Source organism: Dermacentor albipictus, chromosome 9, assembly GCF_038994185.2.
Source record: "Dermacentor albipictus isolate Rhodes 1998 colony chromosome 9, USDA_Dalb.pri_finalv2, whole genome shotgun sequence".
Taxonomy (NCBI): domain Eukaryota; kingdom Metazoa; phylum Arthropoda; class Arachnida; order Ixodida; family Ixodidae; genus Dermacentor; species Dermacentor albipictus.
This window is the reverse complement of record NC_091829.1, coordinates 38,116,176-38,138,291: the sequence shown is the minus strand read 5'-3', so window position 1 is coordinate 38,138,291 and position 22,116 is coordinate 38,116,176. Positions and strand designations below refer to the sequence as shown.

The 22,116-nt window shown below is 43.4% G+C and overlaps 2 protein-coding genes across 6 annotated transcripts in view; one reads left to right on the top strand and one right to left on the bottom strand.

Annotated features, from left to right (window-relative positions):
- The window catches only part of LOC135916540 (polyadenylate-binding protein-interacting protein 1-like), a 32,195-nt gene extending 25,290 nt beyond the window's left edge, over window positions 1-6,905 (bottom strand). For 2 of the 4 annotated variants that reach the window (XR_010568970.2, XM_065449959.2), the window contains exons 1-3: window positions 6,772-6,905; window positions 5,577-5,683; window positions 1,886-2,056 (exon numbers count right to left, since the gene is read on the bottom strand). Coding sequence is in view for 3 of the 4 variants with exons in the window: in XM_065449959.2 (XP_065306031.1) it covers window positions 1,886-2,056; window positions 5,577-5,683; window positions 6,772-6,877 (384 nt within the window). In the remaining variant the exon portion in view is untranslated. Of the gene's footprint in view, window positions 1-1,885; window positions 2,057-5,576; window positions 5,684-6,276; window positions 6,461-6,508; window positions 6,628-6,771 lie in introns of those variants that run through there. The other 2 variants (XM_065449961.2, XM_065449960.2) reach the window with 2 other exon arrangements.
- Window positions 6,656-20,576, top strand: LOC135916541 (ribosome biogenesis protein BRX1 homolog). 2 transcript variants are annotated; one of them, XM_065449963.2, is made up of 11 exons: window positions 6,656-6,672; window positions 7,252-7,408; window positions 7,679-7,790; window positions 9,762-9,805; window positions 9,909-9,979; window positions 10,066-10,115; window positions 10,377-10,450; window positions 12,767-12,817; window positions 16,010-16,145; window positions 17,405-17,499; window positions 20,357-20,576. In XM_065449963.2, the coding sequence occupies exons 2-11, from the start codon at window positions 7,295-7,297 to the stop codon at window positions 20,540-20,542; spliced, it is 933 nt and encodes a 310-aa protein (XP_065306035.1). In that variant the 5' UTR covers window positions 6,656-6,672; window positions 7,252-7,294; the 3' UTR covers window positions 20,543-20,576. The 2 variants fall into 2 exon arrangements, with proteins under 2 accessions (XP_065306035.1, XP_065306034.1); XM_065449962.1 differs by lacking the exon at window positions 6,656-6,672 and adding an exon at window positions 7,001-7,137.
- The last annotated feature ends 1,540 nt before the right edge of the window (window positions 20,577-22,116 follow it).

Below are 22,116 nucleotides of genomic sequence, written 5' to 3'. Positions count from 1 at the left end.
CAGACAGCACATTGTCTTTCCTTTCACTTTAATTTTCATTTCCTCTATCATTCCTACATTTCAATCATGCACAAACACATAAAAACACACACACAAGAAAAAAAAAGAAATTCCATTAGGCGTTCCTTGGCTTCACTGACTGATGGCTTCACAAGCCATGTAGAAAAATATTTTTGATGACACCGCCACGGTTGTTGCACTCAGCTTCTTAATTGTGCACAACGTTGGCATAGGGACAGAATACATCTGCCCAGAATGTTGCCATCATAAAGCGCTCAGCTCTACCCCACAGGACAGATTCACCGCACACTAAGGTTAGTGGCTCACAGGCCCGAGGGTTACAATGTGGGCTTGTTGGTAACACATCTTGAATAGGTGTACGGCATTGCAATTAAAAGACAGGACAAAAGAAGATACAGAGGGACACACACAGCGCTGTGTGTGTCTCTATGTGTCTTCTTTTGTCCTGTCTTTCATTCGCGCTGCCGTGCACCTATTCAAGATGCACGTGGGCAGTGGAAAAGTTAAGAACACCAATAAATGGATGCGTACACTGCATGTGGTCATTTTGCGGCTACAATTATGATACTTCAGACATGGCATGGCTCTGGCGAGAAAGTATGGTTAACCCCACAAAGCTCAACATATCACTTTTGAAAAGCTGAATTGCATGCTTTGAAAATGCTGATTTAAGCACTGGATTGCCAATGTAGAGACCATGCTAGTGTTATTGATGTGCTGGAGGAAGTTTTTGGCTGTGTGTGTATGTGTGTTATATATATATATATATATATATATATATATATATATATATATATATATATATATATATATATATATATATAGAGAGAGAGAGAGAGAGAGAGAGAGAGAGAGAGAGAGAGCAACTGCAGTGGTCTGCTCCGGACCACCGGCAGTTGCAATTTACTCGTCAAAGTTGCAGGACGTCTGTCGAGTAAGCTCTTGAACAATGTTTTGAAATGTGGTGCAAACAGTTTAAATCATGGATCCGGGACCCAAAGAGGTGCAACGTAATGCCCTAATGCATTTCTCTCACATTTACTGTTAAATCACTGCTGCTTAATTATTTTAGTGTGAAATGGCCTTCAAGCTTTGTGGGGTTGTTAAGCCACCATTTTAAGTTGAAGTTATACATCACAAGAGGTGCGTTGGATCGTGTACACTGTAGCTATTGTCCAACTAGTGTGCAGTCGCAAGTGCAAAAATTTGGATTAAAGAAATGTAACACAGTTCCAGGAGACTTATATTTCAGTTGCAGCAACAATTTAGTAACAGCTGAACTTCGTCCCATACTGAAATTCATTCAAAACAAACTTTATTTTAGTGCACTGGCATCTTCGCAGGCTTTCGTAAGAAAGTTGGTTCAAGTTACGAGTTTTTCAAGTTGTGTATTGGCTTTATTGGAATGGGCTTCAATGTGCTGCCTTTATAATTATTCATGCAGAGCTTGTTAGCACAGCTGTACCACTCTACCAATATCAATACCTAGCCACAGACCATGTGACATATGTGCCGTCAGTGCCATATCAGTAACTTTAAAACAGTAATGCTTTACTTTAATAAAGCCACCAAGAAGTTCTTTCATAATGAAAGGGGTGCTAAACAGGCCTTCACCGCAGAGATGCAGTATGTGCAGCATCAGTTACCTCTGTGATGTGCTCTAAGCAGGCAAGGCTACCGCTGTCATGCTGTCCCTGCAAACACTCGGTACGAATCGTGCGACGACCATGACAATATTTCTCGCTGTATTTTTATGTGGCGGCCCGCATTGCGGTCGACCCACCATACATCTTAATAAACCTTGCCAAGTGTCTCTCACAAGCTGTTGTGAAATGCTGGACATAACTCAATAAGCAATGCTCACCTGTTGGAAGATCGTGTCGACAACTTGAACGAGACCACTGGCGTCTGTGACACTACCCAATGCTTTCGTGAGGTCCTCTATCTTGGAGTCAAACTCGGCAGGACAAAGAGTTACGTCCTCAATGAAACTCATCAATTCCACTATTGCATATTGAGTCGAATCCTGAGAAGCCTGAAACAGTGCAAAGAGGAAACATTTCTTTTTAAGATAGATGACAGAGAGAGTGATGAAAAAGGACAAAAACATCTTGGCAAGAGTTTTCATGAAAGCCGATACCCAATATTTACAATGATGGCCCTTGTCCTGGTTTTTGTTTATATAACTTTCTCGATTAACAAAAGCAGTTTTTGGTAAAATTGACATTGTGGATGCCTAAGAGTACTTATCTACCTGTTTAGCTTGCCTTCATATTCGCCATAGACTCCCTTCAAAAATAAGGACTTCATGAAAACCCACATTTCAACTCTAAAGAGCTAGCGCCATCTGCTAGGGAAAGACTGTCTGCATTTAGCAGTCCACCGTTTGGCTTGAAGGTAACAGTGGTGGTGCGCCAATTCTGCAAAATGTGATCTGTCTGCAACATTCAGACAACATGCAGAGATCGCTTTTAAAGCTGCAACAGTATGAGTACAATCGTCATCAACCTGCAAATGGAGTGATAATGATCTGTTATTTGAAGTCGCACAGCAGCTGAGGATTCATAAGGCGCTAATGGGGCAGGCTTCAAAGTCAAGTTCACTCGACTACTTTTATGCACAGCCATGTCTTTACAAATTCTGCAGAACATAGCTGCAAAAAATAGCAGACTTCTGAAAAGGCAAGAATTTTTAGCATAGACTGGTGCATGTGACAAAACGACAATTAAAACAGTGCAATGTAATTCACTTCACGGTCTAGCACTTTCCAGTGTGCACCATCAGACTGGAATGAAACATGAAAGAAGCAAGGCAGAGAACCCCCTTGTAGATACCACGGCACATATGAAAAGACAAATGCATGTTCCAGTTAGCGTTTCGATGTGTGTGTGTTCTTGCATTTCATTTCAGCCCGCCTGTACGTAGCACACGTTAAAGTAAACTTACACGAAATTTAAAAAAGAACACACAAACCATTGAACGATGAAGGAAAACGCAACTTGTGGCTAAAATTACAACACATCAAGAAAAGAACTGAACACCAACTACTATGACACAAGAGTTAGAATTGGTGCATGTTGGTTCCCATTTCGGACACGAGAACAGTGCAAGAAAGCTTGAAGACAGCGAAACAAGCACACAGTGCTTTCTAGCCCTTTTCAATTGAAAAGGTGAAGGCAGGAAGGTCACGTTTAGTGGTTTTGCAATACATTTATAACATATCAGGTCCTTTTACAGAACACTGTGCTTGGTTGTTCAGCTGCCTTCACATCTGTGGCACTGCTACCTCCCTTCCATTTACATTGGACACTTGGCGTGACTGCAAATCCAGTTTTCAGCTCATTCAGGCCTCACCTGAAATCTTTTTCTTAAAGTACAGGTCTGGACTCCAGGCTACGAGTAGACCTTCCCATTAGGTGCTTTGCCTCTACTCTCCATCCTCGCCCATCTTTTTCCTCCTTTCATTCCTCCCTTCTTCCCAGTGAAGAGTAGCTGGCTAGAGCAATAAGCCTCAGGTAAATATCTCTGCCTTTCTTAACTTCCCTACTTCTCACTGTAGACAATCTGCAGTGACACAATAGGGGCAAGTCCATGTTCTATCATTTTGGCATGAGCATTAGTGACCTTGTGTTTCGGCAAGGCCTGCTGTGCCAGGGCAAGGTTTTGAAGCACCAGTGAACGAGCAGAATAACAGTGGTTGAACAAGGGATGTCACCACAGCCAACGTTTCAACAAGGAAGCTTGTCATCCAATAAGGGAACCTGAACGCTGCTAAAGAAAGCAGTTGCTTCTGTGATGAACGCAAACCCCTGGTGAATAATGTTGGTTTTTAAATGTTGACTACAGCATCATTCCTTGTTCGACTACCATTATTCGGCCCACCAGCTTACTCACTTCTTTCTCCCCATTGAGGGTAGGGGTGAGTAAGCTAAGTGTACATAACGCTGCTAAACAAAAGCAGTTGCTGCCTTGGCAAAGGCAAGCCCCTTGTTGAAATGTTAGCTACAGCGACATGCCTTGTTCCACCTCAGTTATTTACCTCAGGCCTCCATGTACCTGTGAACTTGTCTTGTTCAGTGAGTGAACACTGACTGGGATGATGACATGATTTTTGTGCAAAACAGGCAACTGTTCAATCCACTGCTATTCTACAAGTTACAAAATTACCCGATCGTGTTTGTGCTGTGTGCTACATCTAAAGCTGACATCACTTGTGTAAAGGTGCTAGCACTTATCGAGATTTATTGCAAGCATTATCAAAGAGAACAAATAAAGGTACCAAATTAAAGCAACCATGCACCAAAACTTGCATTCGCGTCGCCACTAGATTCAGAACGTCTGCTCCTCACAGAACACACGTTTCCCACTGTAGGAGGGAACTATCTCTGCACAAAGATGTTACAACCTGCAGCAGTTTTCATATCTACAAGGGTCTCTTATGTGCTGTGAACATAAACAACCTCATGGATAGCAAGAGAACAGAGCAAAAGCGTACACTGCCTGGAGACTGTGGTTTTACAAAGAAACCTGAGCTGCGGAGCTACTCCCAATGCAGCTGTATCCCGACTAGTAATGACATGTAAACCTTTGTTTAATTGCACAAATGTACTGTTGTAAAACGCTCTCTTGTGTCCTCCCACCTTCATCCTGGTTTAACTCTGTTAATTAACCTCTCATCGTCCAGATTCTTAAGCCTGAAGAAAAACATACGAATTGCATTTACAAGTACTAGTACACGAGCTGAGAATATACAAAATCACTTTCGCATTATTTGCCACCCATGGTGAAATTTGGGTGATCATAACCAAGAACTGAAATTGCCTTTTATATCCACATTTACTTAATGACTGTACTTTTTTGACTTGGAAGGAAGACAGATGCCTTGCATGTTATATCAGCTTGTAAAATGGCTCGTAATGCACAGAGATGACAACTGAAGTTGCTGCACCTGAATCAATGCAGCCGCATGAGTTTCTTGCAGTGCTCAAGCTTGCTAAGAACTCTACCCTGAGAGGGCAGCTCTGCATGTGAGAGATGGTGATACAGCCAACATGCTTTTGCTGTATGACTACACATGTTAGGAGCAGGCATTCTCTTCAGCGTCTTGTAACGATTTAGGAGCTCAGAACCGGCATGTCACAAAATCGCTACAAGAGGCTAACCGTGCCATTTCAACCGATGGTCGAAATGCTGGGAGTATATAAAACATTCTGCTGTGTCCCTTTCTTTCATTTTTATTTCATTTACATACTGCTATTCTTTATACGAGAGCCTAGTGGGTTGGCAAACACCAATGCCTGTCAAGAGCTCATAGCAACATACTATGCGGACATATGAATTTGAGGATCATGTTAGCAGCTTAGAACAGCCTTGAGCTCCTGATAGTTTTCACTCTCTTCGTACGTTCTCTGCTTCAAAAGTGGTTGTTAAAGAGGAAATAATAAACATAGCCGAGATGGTCTGAGTGAGGCACCTAGCAAAGATGAGCAACCTACTCAGGCAAGACGACACCACGAAAACACATTGCAGATTTGTCCAAAAACTTGGGGGCTCACCGGCGACTGTGGGTAAGGTTCGGGTACAGGAACTTTGAAGTGCCGTGGGACAAACACAGGAGCTTCTGGGGATAGCGTACTCTTCATCACAAATGATGCCATGCTTTCTGCAATAAATCAAGACAAACCACTGTGAACTCCGACTCACGGGAAACCATACTAAAACAAGGAAGGTGTACCACTATGGGAAGTAACAAGGGGAGCAGTAAAGCTCTGAAATGTAATTATACCGCTTGGCGAGAACACGCAAAAAAAAAGGGGGGGAGACGAAAGCCGAAAGACTCGCATGATGTACCAGCTTGCTACGTGACTTCAATATTGCATTACACGAGACTCATGACGCGTGTTGTATGCCACGGTACACACGCGAAAGCCGCATCGTAGGTTCACAAAGTATCGCCCAGAATTATATAAAAGGAATTAATTGAACAGGAGAAGTCACGACATACAAGCTGAACAGAACGTCCATCTGTCTCTCAGACGTGATGGCGTCAGAAAAGGACCCTTTCGGTTAGGCAAGCACGCCGTAGAGCGAGGTTCGAACGTGTTAACTGAGCGGCGCAGCTGGTTACCACGTGCCTGGAATATCAATGCCTGCAACTAGGATGTAGAAATACCACTGTTTCGCGCGGTGATAAGCAACAACATGTGGTAAAGGGTGCCAAAAATATTCCAACTGCACGCACTGGGCCACACGTACCGCACTTCGGCTTCCAAAACTGTCGCGTGCGCCGAGAGTGCCGGCACAACAGGGAACAGGCAAAACGACCTAAATAATGTCGTAATTTGTTTGCGCAACGACAGCTCGAACTTCGTTATACGCAGCGTCGTCAATCGACAACCAGTTCTTGAAAAAGGCGACGGGCGAAACAAACAGGACGTTCGCGACGTGCGCCGACTTCCCCTCGCAAATGTGACCAAAAACTTCTCACTCTGTGATCGCACTCACGGCACCACGTGCAAGGCTGCGAACTAGCCCGACGTGAAATGCCGGGTAGGCAGATGGAACCGTTAGATCACTCGTTTCACACCAGCCAACTCCAGACTCCCCGTGGATTGGAACGCTCCATAGCCTCCTCGCCTCGCCTGGCGGAACGTAAGAACCGGTCAAATATGCGACAACGTGACCCCCCCAGGGGCTAAACCAACGCCGGCGCCGACCTGTCAAGACTGTTGTTTCGCGGTGGGAACTCACGCCCGTCTTCTGTCGTCGACGCTTGTCCAGCTTTCGGTGTGGCCGAGGAGCCAGGCGCGACGCCGCTGTCTTTCTTCGGCGTCGCGGCCTTCCCGTTTGAATCCATGCTCACACGCGCCGTCAGGTTGTTGGCCGGCACACACTTAGCAGGTCTAACAGCGAATTCGGAGGCGGAACGACTATGCGCCGCCGCCGATGAAGAGCATTCGCTTGTTGTTGCCTCTCTCGCGATGCGCCGTACGCTGCCTTGGCCGTTGCTGCTGTTCTGTGTTCGCTACGCGTAAACAGAAAATAAACGTAATATACAAAAATTACGGACAAAGCGCGTCGCTTATCGGGCACTCCTCCGTTGAAGCTGCTCCTGCGGTAGGCTTGCTTTTAAAAGATATTTACTATAATACAACTTTCTTATATTGATTACATTTTTTATAAAAGCAATCGTGAACAAAACAGCAAATTATTTAACTTTTTTTTTTAAAGGGAACCGGAAGAGCTCGGTCGCCTAGGTCCGCAGCAAACAAACATGGCGAAGCGCAAGAAGCGTTCACGTGCAGCCGAAGATGCTGAAGAACCTGTTGAAACACAAGAAAGGCTTCCTCCGGTCACCAGACGATCGGATGAACCCCCCGAGAAGAAGGTAGGGAACCATACAAATATGTGCACGTAACGGGACAAAAGCTGATATTGGGAGTTGACAGAAGCCCTGGCCCGTAGGAGCTTGTGACAGGCGCAATGCTGCAGGGAGCGAAATCTGAACTTCGTTTCCAAACCTTCAAGCGCCCCGCTTCGTATTTTGCTGTTTATTGTTCCTCGCTGTTTTGTGTTGTTGTCCTATGTTGCCTCGAACCACAGCCTGCGTTATTCTAAATTCTCACTGTCGTGTTTTTATGCTTTTTTTTTTCTTTAGCACAAATGGATCAACAAGCAGCGTGTCATGATCTTTGCATCGAGGGGGATTACGTTCAGAGACAGGCATCTGATGCTTAACCTTCGGACATTGCTGCCTCATTCCAAGCCCGGTAAGTGCTTCATCCGCTAAGAAAAAAAAAATCTGAGTTCACTGTCCATGCGTTTTTGCTTTCTTCGTCCATTCTGTCTTCGACACATTTCATCAGATGCTATGTTGGCATACGTTCTAATCCGTCCTAAACGGTTCGTAACTGCAGCACGTGCACGTACTTTGCATTTCTGCTTGTGTTCGGTTAATTGGCTTTACCCTTTTCAACGTCGGATAACAAAGACGCGCAGTCCCCAATATTATTTTTAGGTAGCCATCGCTGTCACCACTAAAACTCGACACGTCCGGCGATATGTTGCGCAGCGTTTAGCAACAGCTGTGCTCAGTGCGATGATTGGGTGCAGGAACAGTGCCGACAAATTGCTTGTAGGTCTTACCGGCTCCGAAGTAAGTTGATGTTACGGGCACGTGTTCTGGAAAGCATTTGTTTGTGCACCCTGCCTTTATACTTGAAAGCAGCTCTCAAAAACAGCGATTGTGAATTTACGGGCACTCAAAACAACAAAACAAAAGAAACGGCTATCATCTCGCCACTGTAACGCGCAGGAAATGATTTTGCATGGCGGTACACTCGCATAGTGCAGAATTTGCGTGTAGCTACTGCGTGATTACAATCTGCATGGTACACCTAATGCTCTGTTGAGTTTGTTTAATCATTCTTAAGGACCAGGAGGGCATTGAGATCAAGCCATGTTACTCAGGCATTGAATGAAAGCAAGTAACACATGAACATGGCATTAACAAAGTACACCATGAAGTGCCTCTGATTGAGGCTGAGTGTTGACAAACCAATAGTTCATCCATAGAAGCCATTCATATGTCTCTCCAATATGTATGAAACACTCAGCGCAGTTGCTGGGATCACTGTAATGTATGCAACTGCATGGCTTGCAAATGGTTTCCTCGGTTCGCAGGAATTTACTAGGCTTATGTGCGCTGTTTCTGACAATGATAATATGCGCAAGTGCTAAGTGTAAGCAACATATCATTATTTAGTGCTTTGGCAGTGCCTCCAGAGAATCGAAGGACCACAAGGACACTAAAGCTGGAACCCTGACTGGTTTGCGGGTTGGGGGCTCACCAGTGACTCAACCCATGGACCACCCTGGTTACAGTTTTGGTCCCTTGGGCTCCCTTGAAATCCCGTGCCACCTGTTTTATTGCAATCTCAGGTGCTCCCCTGAAGGCTTCATTTGCTGGTATTATTTTTGCATGCTAAAGGCTCTCGTAGGACCAAATCACACTAGGTACTGCAAGTACGGCGGTATAGGTGCACAGCCCTGTCCGACTGCTGGCAGGACACCCACTTCCTTTTTCTTTATTTATTCTTGCCATGTTTGTATTTTGCACACAGGTCTTGTTTGTATGTGAACTTCGATACATAGTTCCTTTGTATTGCCTTGCATTTGCTTATGCTGCATTCTTGGTCAGCTGTAATTTGAAATCGCAGCAGGTGACATTGCTGCAAAATGTCTGTCTGCCATGTGCTTTTGTCACATTGTACGATTTCAATTCGGGGCCTACGCCATCTTTCGGTGACTGAATACACAGCTATACAAAATCACACTGTCAAGTTCTTACTCACAGGTAGTGTTCTGCTTCCTGTTTCCACATTGCATTTGTCCGGATTGTGGCAGTACCAGCTTCTATGCTGCACAACACCTTACTCAGGCATAGCATACAGGTGTGATGACGACAGCATCTCTGTTGCACTGCTGTTGTTATGGGTGTTATGTGAAAGCTTTCGAGCGGGTTTCCCCAGGCGTCAAAATTTTCCCAACCTAGGCACCAGCCATTGTGCTCATAGCACTGTCATTGCCGAGGGTCACATGCTAGAATCTGAGAAGTCAGGTAGGACTTGTTCACATGTCAATTTGTCATCAGTACAGAAGCATGCACCTCCATGAAAAATGGCACGGGAATGTCTTATGAAAAATTGTGTGTACATTATTTGTAATTGCAATGTTCACAGAGTCCAAAATGGAAAAGAAGGACCCCCTTGTAGTCATAAATGAGGTAGGTGACAAACAGTTTGTGTAGCTTTGCCTGGGCCGTCGATTTCTCGGGCACCCCTTGCTTTGCATTGCTTGCTTGAATACAGCGAACATTGTCGTTTCAGATATGTGACATGAAGAATTGCAACAAGTGCTTGTACTTCGAAAACAAAAAAAGGAAAGACCTCTATTTATGGTGAGTGTGCTTTTGGGCTTTCCTAATTAGTTTTCTATTTGATGCCTTCATTGATGTACTTATATCTGTGCATTTGCTTCTTGCAGGGCATCCAATGTGCCAAATGGGCCATCTGTCAAGTTTCTTGTTGAGAATGGTATGTTGCTCAACATCTCGCTGTGCAAGCGGGCAATTTCGCAGACAAATGAAATACATACACGAGATAGTTCAGGTGCAGAAAGTGCAGCAGACTTGCTCATAAATGTCATGTAGAAACGCTGTCTGTTTGTCGCTAAAAAAAAAAGTGTTCGTATGTTTTCAAATTAAGAGCGATTAAGGGGTATATCCTCACATTATTAAGCGTCATTTTAAATAGCCCAGTCGTGAATGATGCTAACTCTCATGTTCCCACCTGCAGTTCACACCATGGAGGAGCTGAAGATGACGGGCAACTGCCTTAAAGGTGCACGGCCACTTCTGTCCTTCGACGAGGTGATCCCCTTAATCCTTCTCGAGGTGCTTTTAACCAGACAATATGTGGTTATGGATGGCTGAGCTTGCTCATGAAGTGGTTTTGTGGATGGCTGCTTTGGACAAGTACAGTTGGTACGATAGGTGTTTTTGGTTTTTACTGCGGCAGCAGTTAAAAGCTCCAAACTTGGTTTGCTGTTTCCGTCCATCCATTCTGCTACACTAGAAACGATGACAGTTGCCGTCGACAAGTCCTAGTTATCATGTTGTCACGCCACTCCCTCATCCTCAGATTCAAGTTCACCATGGGGCGAAGACACGTAGGGTTCATGGTCACGTTTGGTACATAAGAGGAAGTCAGAATCACCTTATTCAACTTTGCCACCAATAATGCTTGGACTGGAACTCATGTCCCTCGGGCAACATGCTGTTGCGAGCTGACCATACAGGGACCATAGAGCTGACCGCTGCAGTGGCATGCACATTTAGCACTTGGCAAGATGTTTGAGGATGTGTTAACCTGCACACTCGGAGAGTTGCGACCTGTGTCTCCACATTTCAGAGACCGCAACAAGCAATGGTGTAGTGGGCAACGAGACATGTGCATTGCAGGGAAGTTATTTTAGAGAACACGGCTGTGTCCACTGCAGTTCCCTGCTGCTACTGTCACAGTTGGTGAGTTCGGTGCTGGAGCTGGAGATGCTTTTAGACATTTAGGACTCACCCTTTCAGATTGATGATTTCAGAGGAAGCTCTAGCTCGAGGCCAACCCCAGTGCTGCCGTGTATTCAAGGGCACGTAAAAAGTAGGAATGCTTTTATAAGACAACTGCTGGACCTATTTGAAGGAAATTTGTTGCATTTTGAAGAGAAAGTTAAGTTCTAGCCACCTTAGGAAGTAGAATTTTTATTAAGGACCTCAACTATCCTTGACATTTGTTGGAAATTGGCAAGTTTCAGAGACAAAAGCACAAAGCTTACAGTGAAATTGTTACTATGAAATTTGCAATAAAATTGTTACAATATTTACCTTGATAACACAAGATTCCTACTCAAAAAGTAACGGTATAGTTAATTGAGAGTGATGAATAAAATATGCAAGTTTTCCCACCTTAAGTGTATTATTAGTGGCAGTTTATATGATTGTAATGTCATTCTTTAATGGATTAGTTGTAAACTTCATACTTGAGTGTTCTTAAGTTTTGCAACATTCCAGGATTTGTCTAAAAACAATGCATGGCATAAATTGAAAGTCCACTTACTGTAGTTGCCAGAGTTTAACTTTAACTTAAAAAAAACTTCATTAATATTGGTGCCGTAGCTGCTGAGAAAAACAATTTCTTTGTTCCCAGGTATTTTGAGAAGAGCTCCAGAGCTAAAGCTTCCCCTTAATCATGGACTGAATGACCGCACTGTAGCAGTAGAATAATTAAATTTGAGGTCACATTGAGGCCTGCCTGTGTGTTGTGCTGCTGGATATGGCGCGCATGTATCTAACATGCAAAGGTCGAAAGGCGCCGCTATGTGTTGAAGAAGTCTCAGTAGTGATGAGTTGCAGTTTGCTTTTAGAGGGACACCAAGGATAAACATTAAGTCAGTATATAGACTGGTAAAATACTTTGCGCTGAAACCGCAATGGTGATATGTCGATCAGTAATGTTGTGCAATTCAAAGTATTTTCTCGTACTTATGCTGCTGTGGTCCTCAAAACTTGCGAAGTTCATTCGTTGGCTCTTTTAGAATACCATGTAGTCCATCATTACCCATAAAAAGTTTATTAAAGCTAATGCCATCAACATCCATGACATATTGTCGAGTGGGGCGGGAAGTCCAAAGTGCAGTCGTTGCACGTCTTTCAGTCTTACAATTTTTTCATTTGCCACGCTTCCTCTTGCTGCAAGAGTGGCCTTTTTTCGGTATTGTATAAGGGTAATTTACTAATAAAGTTCAGTTTTTTTTTCTTTTTTTTTCAAATAACAAGCATTGTTATAGCTAGCACTAGTTGTAGCAGGCAAGGGAGTGAAGCCCCTTCCCATTGGCAAAGCATAGCTGGTGTATGTATATAGGCCATGCGCGCACAAGAGGCCGTATATTGCTCGAATAATTCTTCAGCAAATTAGTGTCACTGCTTTATGTGGTTTTGAAGTGCTAGGTTTTGAGTTCTCTAACAAGAAAAAAAAAATGTTGGTGAGGAGCTGCTTTTGTGACACGGGAAAGGGCATTGATTAAAGGAAATATGTGAAAAACGGTATGTCTGTTGAGCATAGAAAACTGCATAACAATGTCATAAAGCACCACTGACGTAAGTCTAATACTTCTCTTTCTTTTTGTTTTGCAGGCTTTTAATGAGAACCCATTTTCAAAACTGATGAAAGAGCTGCTGTCTCAGGTAAAGTAACCCTGATGTTTGGTGATTTCTTTCTTAATTTTGTGCTTGTACTGAGCAACCCGGTCAAATTTCTGAAAGAGATTTTAGTTGAAATTTTTCTAGCTAACAAAAGATGTTGGTGCTATACCTAGTCTATGTCGTCCATTGGAGGGCAAAGGCCTCTCCCAGTGGTCTCCATTTACCACTGCATTGGAAATCGCTGGGAGAGGCCTTCGTTTTGCAGTGGAGTGGCATGAAGTAGAGGCTTCTATACTCAAGGTCTCGAGTTCAAATCCTCATCCAGGCCACTACATTTTGAAGCTTAGAGCAACACATGAAACCTGCAAGAAAATAATAATCATTGAGAGCCAATGAGGTTATACCAGCCCACTTGCGGCCAAATTAGGAAGGCTCACTGACTTAAAAAAAAACACTCCCTTGTCAGTACAGGAATGGGCCTCTCTTGTCAGTCACTACTTCCCTCATGACTCTTGCTGAGCCTGTAGTGCAGGTTTCAATTCAGAAAGGAAGGCGAGAATGAAATCACAACGATAACCATGAGCAATCATCAGTCCAGTCTGATCTTCTGAATCAACTGTGCCCACTATTTATACATGGCTCACCATACATTCCATAGTAATCGCTGGCACCTGCATACATTCGACACTGTGCACTACTATTCACGGCATGCACACAGTCAGATTGATGATATTGAATTAGTAATATAAGAAGTCTAATAAGACTGAATCTTATCAGACACCTGCTTTGCTGCCTTATGCACAACTACGTTCATGAAACTTCGGATACTGCAGGCACGGAGCGACGATCTAGTACTCTGGGATAACTCAACAGTCCACTTTTACTAGGCACCTCAGTTATATTTCTAAAAGAGACACTAGTTGAAACTTTCCCAGCATATGCAACATGCTGCTGATGGGCTTGACTTATGGTTTGCAATTCCCACCGATGGCAGCCCACATTCCAATACAAGTGCAATGCAAATACGCTTATCTACTTGGATTTAGGTGCATGATAAAGAACCTAAGGTATCCCAAGGAGAGTGTGAGCTTGCAGGAGTACGGTGTATGTTGGAATGTTGATAGAGGATTATCATACCTGGCTGGTGAAGCAGTGCACTGACACGGACACAGAGAAGACACACAAGACGACACTCGCTGCACTCGCAACTATTTTATTTCAGAACACATACTTCATATTTATCTTTGACGCCTGCACACCCTCAGGCGTCAAAGATAATCAAGGCAAGATTAAAGGCATTTTTAAAAAAAAATCATTTGCGAGTGTCGTCTTGTGTGTCTTCTCTGTGTCCGTGTCAGTGTGCTGCTTCACCAGCAAGGTATGATCATCAATCACCAACTAGCCCAACTTTCCACATTATTGATAGAGGATTGTCAGGCATGAAATACATCTGGGCCTGAAACACTGCGTCTTGGTGCTCTTCCTCCTTCCTACACTTACGTTCGTGACGGCACTCAGTTTCCCAATATATGACCGAGTAAATCAAACCTACTGTGTTGGCTTAGTGTCTGTGGCATTCTGCCATCGAGCTTGTGGGTTGCATTCCTGGCCACTGCTGCCGCATTCTGATTAGGGATGGTCGATTAACCTTTTTATTCAATTAAGTCTTAATGATGCATCAGTTTAGCCTTTAATTGATTACTAATCGCTTTCAATGCAGGGTTCTTCATAGATTAATTGAAATTTTTGCTGGGCACTTAAGTAAGATTGAAACACAGTTACCTCCTTTTGTAGGAACCTATTTTAATGTTTGAGAGGTGGCACCAAGTTAGAAATACAAGCGTATAAAGCTTGGTAAAGAATAGTATTTAATTCGTTAGACTAAATAGAGTTGGCATTATAGTTGCCAGAAATTGCAATAGGCATGGAGGAAAAGAAAATTGCCGGTTTAGGATATTAAGCCACACGCTATTTTGTACAGAGTGAAAGAATGTCAATTGGCTTGGGATGTTTAGGTGAAACCAACACCTTCTTTGAATGTCCACAAAACCAGCATGCGAGATATGCGCTCAGAAGCTATAGATTTGCTGGAATCGACATGAACTCCATCGCTGTTTCAAATAAAATTTGGAAGATGCTTAATCTTCGTCTTTAAGAGTGGAATGTGACAGCATTCAAAGATCCCTGAGTGCTTCTCGCGCTTCCCGGCAACTGCAGCTTATGTAACCGTAATGTTCACCGGGTAACGCTGGTGGCGAATGCTATGCACAAGGGCGAGCTTTGGGGTCCTTCCTTAGGTTGCGTGTAAGGAAGCGAGGGGGCTGCGCCGCTCCTACTAAGACAGACCTCGAATGGCAGCTGGAAAACGCAATCCAGTTAAAAGGGGTTTGTGTTTGAGTTTCCACCTAGCAGAATTCTGTTTTCTCGTACAGTTAAACCTCGATATAGTGAAGTAGGTAAAATTGCAATTTGCTTCGTTATATTGAAATTCCGTTGTACTGAAATTAGACCTTTTATGCAAATAAGTACAGTCGCCGGTCGATTTTTATTACGTGGAAAGGAGCCGCAGAATTTTCCGAATTATCGGACAATCGAAAAAGGCAAGTTTGAATGAGAAAACAATTCATGTTGAAATGAATTTGGGAGTCGGCAACGAATGATACGGTGTCATGCCACGTTTACAATACCTTTACATAGGCGGTACGAATGAAGCGAAGCCAGCCACGCTTTCGCATGCACTCGGCCCCCGCGGCTAATAGCGTCGCTTGCGCTGGGACAGCGCTATCATGAAAAGCGCCAGTGACGGGGAGCGAATACTTTGTCTGCCTCGCTTCAAGAGTTCACTGAAACTCGAGGTTACACAACCTCCAATGCTAAACGCGTGGGAAGACAGCTTGCACAATGCCATGCCGTCTCGGCTTGTCGACTCTTTGTACACGTGGCAGATTACCTCCGAAGCTGGGTACTTGGCTGCGTACGCACTCAGCCGCGCTTACAGCTGTGCACAGCCACAGTCGAGACATGTGCCAGAAATCGCAATGCACGCCAACTTACAGGGCACAACAATAGGGGTCTGTTCTGAAACCGAATGTTGCCTGGCCCCAGAAATTGTCTTATGTCTGGAGAAATAAGCTTAAGTGTCCGGACAAACTCTGAATAAAGTACCATTGAATAGAACCAAGCACTTACTACTGCTGCTGCTTCACCATCCTTTGCATGATCTTTTCTCTCCAGATATTTGGGACACCCAGATACCATCCCAAGAGCCAACCCTTCGTGGACCACGTGTTTACCTTCTCGCTGCTGGACCACCGGATATGGTTCCGCAACTACCAGATTGTGGAGGAGACCGGGGCACTAGTCGAGATTGGTGGGTAATCCTGCAAGCATATCTTTCTATTGGCCGTTATATGTGTTTGTGGGCCCTCGTTTTTTGGTTTTATGTTTAGCAAAAAGTTTAGCAAAAAGCAAAAAGTAGCAAAAAAAAAAGTAGTAATGATTAGGCTCCATACTTCTGGCAGACCCAAGTTAACAAAAGGGGGCTCTTTAAAGTACTCAATTTATTGTCTTACCAAAGTAATATTTAAAAATTAATGGGCTAACTTCAAGTTGTATACTTACTTCTTGTTTTGTACCACCAGAAGCCGCAAAAGAGCAAATCAATGGTATAGAGATGCAACTTTTAAAACTTGTAATGGCACTTTGTGCTTAATATAAATGGCTTTTTCAATCTTTTACGTTGCACAATATGGAAGAGGCTTGAACAAAAAGTAAAAACTAGCTCAGTCTACAAAGTTTCAAGCCTCATTAAAAAAATATTTAGGTTTTTCAACCCTCCCTTTCTTACAGTGCCACAACTGAGAGCAATAGTGCAGCTATGGCAGCAAAGGAATCGTTTAAGGTGATGCTGAGTGCTAGGCAAAAGGCTATCTAACTGTCCTCAAAATCTCTCCCCATCTATTCTTTGCCAAAAGACAACTTATTAGATTACAAAAAAACTAGATGTAAACAGTAGTTAGCCAAAGGAAAAGCTTACAATACTGGCAGTGGCTTACTACAGCTCCATATTTGAAAAGGCCGTGCTCTTTCGTAGCTGTCGCACAAGTGTCGAAGAGCATCAGTGAGTTATCTCACAGCATAGCTCAATGAAATTGGCTGAGCTACATTATTTTTCGCGTATGAATGGCCTATAATTATCCTTCTTTATTATCAGTGGTTGCTTGGCACTCTGTAAATTGGTCAAGTACATCATAAAGAGCTTGTTCTACATTTTAACGATAGAAGAATTAATTTTGTCCCTCATGTTTACATCATTTCTTCATATTGAGAAGCTTGGTTCTTGGTGAAAATTGTGATGGCAAATGTTGGAGCTAATCCCTTAAGTCGAATTAACATTTTCCTTTAATGGTTTCTTTAAGGCAGACATTTGAGGACCTTAGTTTGGGATCTGTCTTATGAGAGGTTTAGCTTAGCCATATTAACAATGTTTGATTTGAGCTTGTAATGCTCATTGTGCTCCATCGCGACACAGGCTGGTCAGATTTACTGCTGGACTGTTGTTCAACTACTTTGGCTTTCGGCAAGGCAAATGAGCTGAAATTCATTTGTTTCATTCATTTTCATATGCAGGCCCTCGGTTTGTACTCAACCCAATCAAAGTCTTTGAGAGCAGCTTTGGAGGAACTGTGATCTACAGCAACCCCAACTACGTGACTCCAAGTCAGGTAAGTTCTCCTTGCATGTCACTCTCTTCACTCTTTCATGTGAACTGTCATTAGTAAGCATATTTTCTGCCGCCTCACTTCTCATGCTAAGCAAAATGACAGAGCCATCCATAAAGGTATTGCAGTTTACGGAATACCGGAGACATTGGTGAGGGAAGCAGTGCTGGTCACGTGACCTCGTGACACTTTCTTTAACCACAGCACACTAGGAGTTTTCTTGTGTCATTCCGTTGCTCACTTCCCTTTAAAGAGGGATTAAGTTTTTCATCATCATCATCATCATCGTGTGTCATTGATCTCGGACAAGGCAGGTGACAGAGGGGAAGAAGTGCACTGTAGTTGGTGACCAGTCTACAAGGCAACAGTCAATGTCCCTGAGTAGGAACATGCTAACCCTCTCGTCTACAGTCCCCCCTCTCCTTTCTTATCCTTTGTATTCACGTCCTTACGTTTGCCTTCCTCAGAAGCCTCCTTGTCAGGAATCCCCTCGCCCTACTGGGGGAGCATTTTGCGTGTCGGGTGTGAGTGATAGGTCTGTGCATAGATCCGTAGATACAATTGGCCTTCACGTGTACATCTCGACCCGCCGTGGTTGCTCAGTGGCTATGGTGTGGGGCTGCTGAGCACGGGGTTGCGGGATCGAATTCCGGCCATGGCGGCCGCATTTCGGTAGGGGCAAAATACGAAAACACCCGTGTGCTTAGATTTAGGTGCACGTTAGAGAACCCCAGGTGGTCGAAATTTCCGGAGTCCTCCACTACGCTGTGCCTCATAATCAGGAAGTAGTTTTGGCGTGTAAAACCCCATAATATTTAGTTACAGATGTGTGAATGTTCTTCCTTTGCCTCTGTTGTTCTCATGTATTTACATTCTTTTTTGCCAACTGTTACTGTTGCTTCATTCAGTGCTAAGAAAGAATAGGAAAGACCTAATTTCATTGTGGACCTTTTGTAAACAAGTATTTTTTCAAGGTTGCAGGTGTGCTTGTGCATTCCGGACCTATCTGATTTGTTTAATCTAAAACGCACCTTCTTTTTCCGAGAAAATGGCTTTGAAAATTGGTCTGAAAATTGCTTATGCTTCACAATCATATGGGAAACCACGGGTGCTGTAACGTAAAGCTATACGTAACTTTTCTATTCGAATTCTGAAATCAGCACTCCGTGATCGGTCAAAAACTTTTTTGGACCACCCCCACTTCACCTGTCTGTCATGCGACGTCACGAAAACCGTGATAGCTCCCCATCTGATATGACGTGCACACACTGATTATATATGATTTGACCGAACAAAAGAAAAGTAGTTATTTCTGATTCAACGCCTTTTCGCCATTAGCCCTCAGCTATTGGTCCAAAGTTTTTGCTCTGCACCCACGTCACCTGCCTGTAATGCCACGTCACAAAACTGCAAGATCTCACTGCGTCAAATTGACGCGTACGCATTAAAGATGCATTAATATGACGAACAAAAGTGAATTTTCTTCTGAATAGCCGCAGGCTGCCATGTTCCGAAAAGAATAAAAGGTGGCTGCCGCCGATCGCTCAGGCACTGGCTATTCGCTCCTGCCAGAGAGCATGGGTTTATTTGCATGTAATAAAGCTTTTTGCATGACCGTGTAACGTTTTCGAGCACTTTCGGCACATTTACGACCTTGTTCTACCAACTCTTCTTTGCTGAGGATTTGTTTTAGCTTTATTCTTAACCTTCCGTTGCAAGCCGCCGCGATTTTCAACCAGCCACCACAAGATAAGTAAGAAAAAGTGGACCAATCGAAGACACCGGCACCACCCTCTTCATCCAGTTATCGATTTTCAGTGCAGTGGCTCGGTCCCATCGAATCCCTCTCCACTTGAGCATGCTCCTCGCCTCTCGTCAGCCAATTAGATAAGAGAAGCCGCTCAGATTAGGCAATGTTATTCGTTTTTCAAGCAAACAAAAGTGACTTCCTATGAATGAGGAGAGCGTTTGATTGGTCTGTTCAGACAACCCTGCGGGTCACCGTCCGATGCTTCCGTCTGCGGTTGCGCAAATTTGACGTCAAGAGATTGGAATAAAAACATATTGGAATAGTCTTACGTTATAGGGCCCCATAACCGCATTAACGGTGATAGCAGTATCACTAAAATTGATTGATTGAGAATACTGTCCCTGTATGCTTGGGATATGTGGTCAGTGAAGCACAAATGGCGATAATGACATGCAGCTTTCATTATGCAAGGACATTTTTTTTAAATCTGGGAAGGTAAATTCTACACATCTCGTTTTTTATGATTTCGAACTTGGGAACATGTTATATATTTTTAAAATCGGGTACATGTTATATACAGGTGAATTTTTATTCTCTTACCTTAAGCTCGCAAAAAGTTGGGTGCACTTTAGAATGAGGTAAATACAGTTGTAGTCATTCTGTAGTAGGGATACCATGGTCCACTAATTCAACGGGCACGCTTTCAGAGTAGCAGGAACAGCCCAGTAGAATTCCCCACTGCTGCCTTGTCACCTGTAGAGTACAGAGGTTTCCACATTTATCTCAAAACTTCTGACTTCTCACTCCCTGGGAGAGCCGCAGAAAGTCGTTTTGAAGGTCGTGCATGTTCCAACATGACAATAAATGGGCAGGAAAATTTTGGTCACCTGGCACCTTGCATTACACCTTTCTGCACAGTGCTTTCCTCTCATAAGAGTATTAATGTCCTCTTTTAGAGAACAGGCATGGTAACTGGTCAAGTGTGTTAACATGTCTAATGCATGTTTGTGTTAATGAGAAGAAAACAGATTAACAACAGGGCAAAGCTTTTGAAGACAGATAACACTCTTGACAAGCATGCTTTTTTTTCTTGGTGTGTTGCTTGTGCAGCATCGACGTTCCCTAAAGTTGGCTGCCGCTGGCAAGTACAAGGAAAGGAAAGAAGCCAGAGCCAGCCTCAAGCACCGCATTGCTGAAGGGCCAGCACCATCCAATCCACTGGATGACATCTTCCAGACAGTTCCGCCAGAGAAAGCCAAGGGAAGGGACAAGCTACTGTTTCGACGGAAAAAATAGCCATGTCATTAAATGCTAGTTTTCCACATCCGTACCATCACATGTCTTTTGTGTTCTTCGCATTTGCTACTGGAGATTGTGGCATTTGCTGTAATGCCATGTGACATGATACGACTGGAAGCCACCCAGTGGTCACTGCTGTTAGATCAACATGGTACTGTGGGACCAAAATACATATCACTTTCTAAACAGCTTGTTATCTTGCTACAAATATCTTTTATAAACTTGTAATGGCTTTACGTCTGTGGTGTGCAGTGTATTTAGCTTTACTAATTTAGGTGTATAGGTATTTATTTATTTATTTATTTAGCAATTCTGTCAGGATGCTGCCACACAGGAAGACTGCCTTAAAGCAAGGTTCATCTCGTATATGCATGCCCATAATAAAGGCTAAGTGTATTTGGTATAAGTGAAGTTTTATTCTAATTATGGCTACTGGCAGTTGCTCAAGGAAATGTATTGTTTACTAAAGTAAGTGTGTTGCCACAGTGGCATTGTATTATGTTTTTTTTTCTTCTTTTCATTAGGGTTGTTTGCCAATATTTCGAAATCAAATATGAATACGCGAGAAAAACGGCATTCAAATACCCAGCATTGAATACTCTGTATTTTATCATTTCTAAACAAAGTGAGGTATTAGCCGGAGTCCATTTGGTAATTAACAAGGTGCATGTGATACTGTGTACAGGTGAACTTCTGGTCAATTGATAAGAAAATCTGAAGGGTGATCATATCTGGCAAACTCTTGCACTAGTGGTACCAAAACAGGAACACCACATAACTAGATGTTAAAATCAAAGTGTATAGCACTCCACATGGTTTTAAAAGAATGCAAACGTGGTGAGATTGTGGATATAATGAGTTGTTTAAATCGAGACAAAAGGTTTGTTATGCTGTCTAAGGTAAGGCATCCTTACTTGTTAGTTGTATACCATTGGGTCACTTTCGACTGTTAAGGAAAGACTCAAAATTAGGTAGCAGATGTTAGCTGCTCCATGAATTTGATCAAGAACTGGTGCCTCTCCGCAGAAATTGCAATTCCCCTTGCAGCACAATCATTCAGATGGATCACCACTAGCATCGCTTTTTTTCCTGTATACTAGTAAGTGTGCAGTGGCGCCTTGTAGAATGATGCTAATTTTCTGCCGTGGGTGGGCTTGTTCTGGGAGAAATATGTCCTGCGGGACATGTTTCCCCCACAAATTCTTATAAGAACCCGATTCAATTCACTCTTGGGGCCTGGCTACCCATACAAAGCATATAAAAAATTTTTAAAATGTGTCAGTGTATTTAGCATGAAAAGTGGATGTTCAGTGTTCAGAAAAAAGTGCCTGAAGATTGAGGAAAGGCTGCTGCAACTGTTCGTACGTGTTACCGGCACTTTGAGATGTACGGCTTTCCTCGATGGTACAGAAATTTGCTCATCCGCCAACCTTCAAAGAAAGGGCACCAGCCCCGGAACGTCGCAAAGAGGGAAGGAAGGAAGGAAAACTTTATTTGGTCCTGCAAGTAGTGATAATTAATCACTAAGCGGGCCGCTCCCACGTCGGGACCGGAAGGCCAAGCCTCACGGC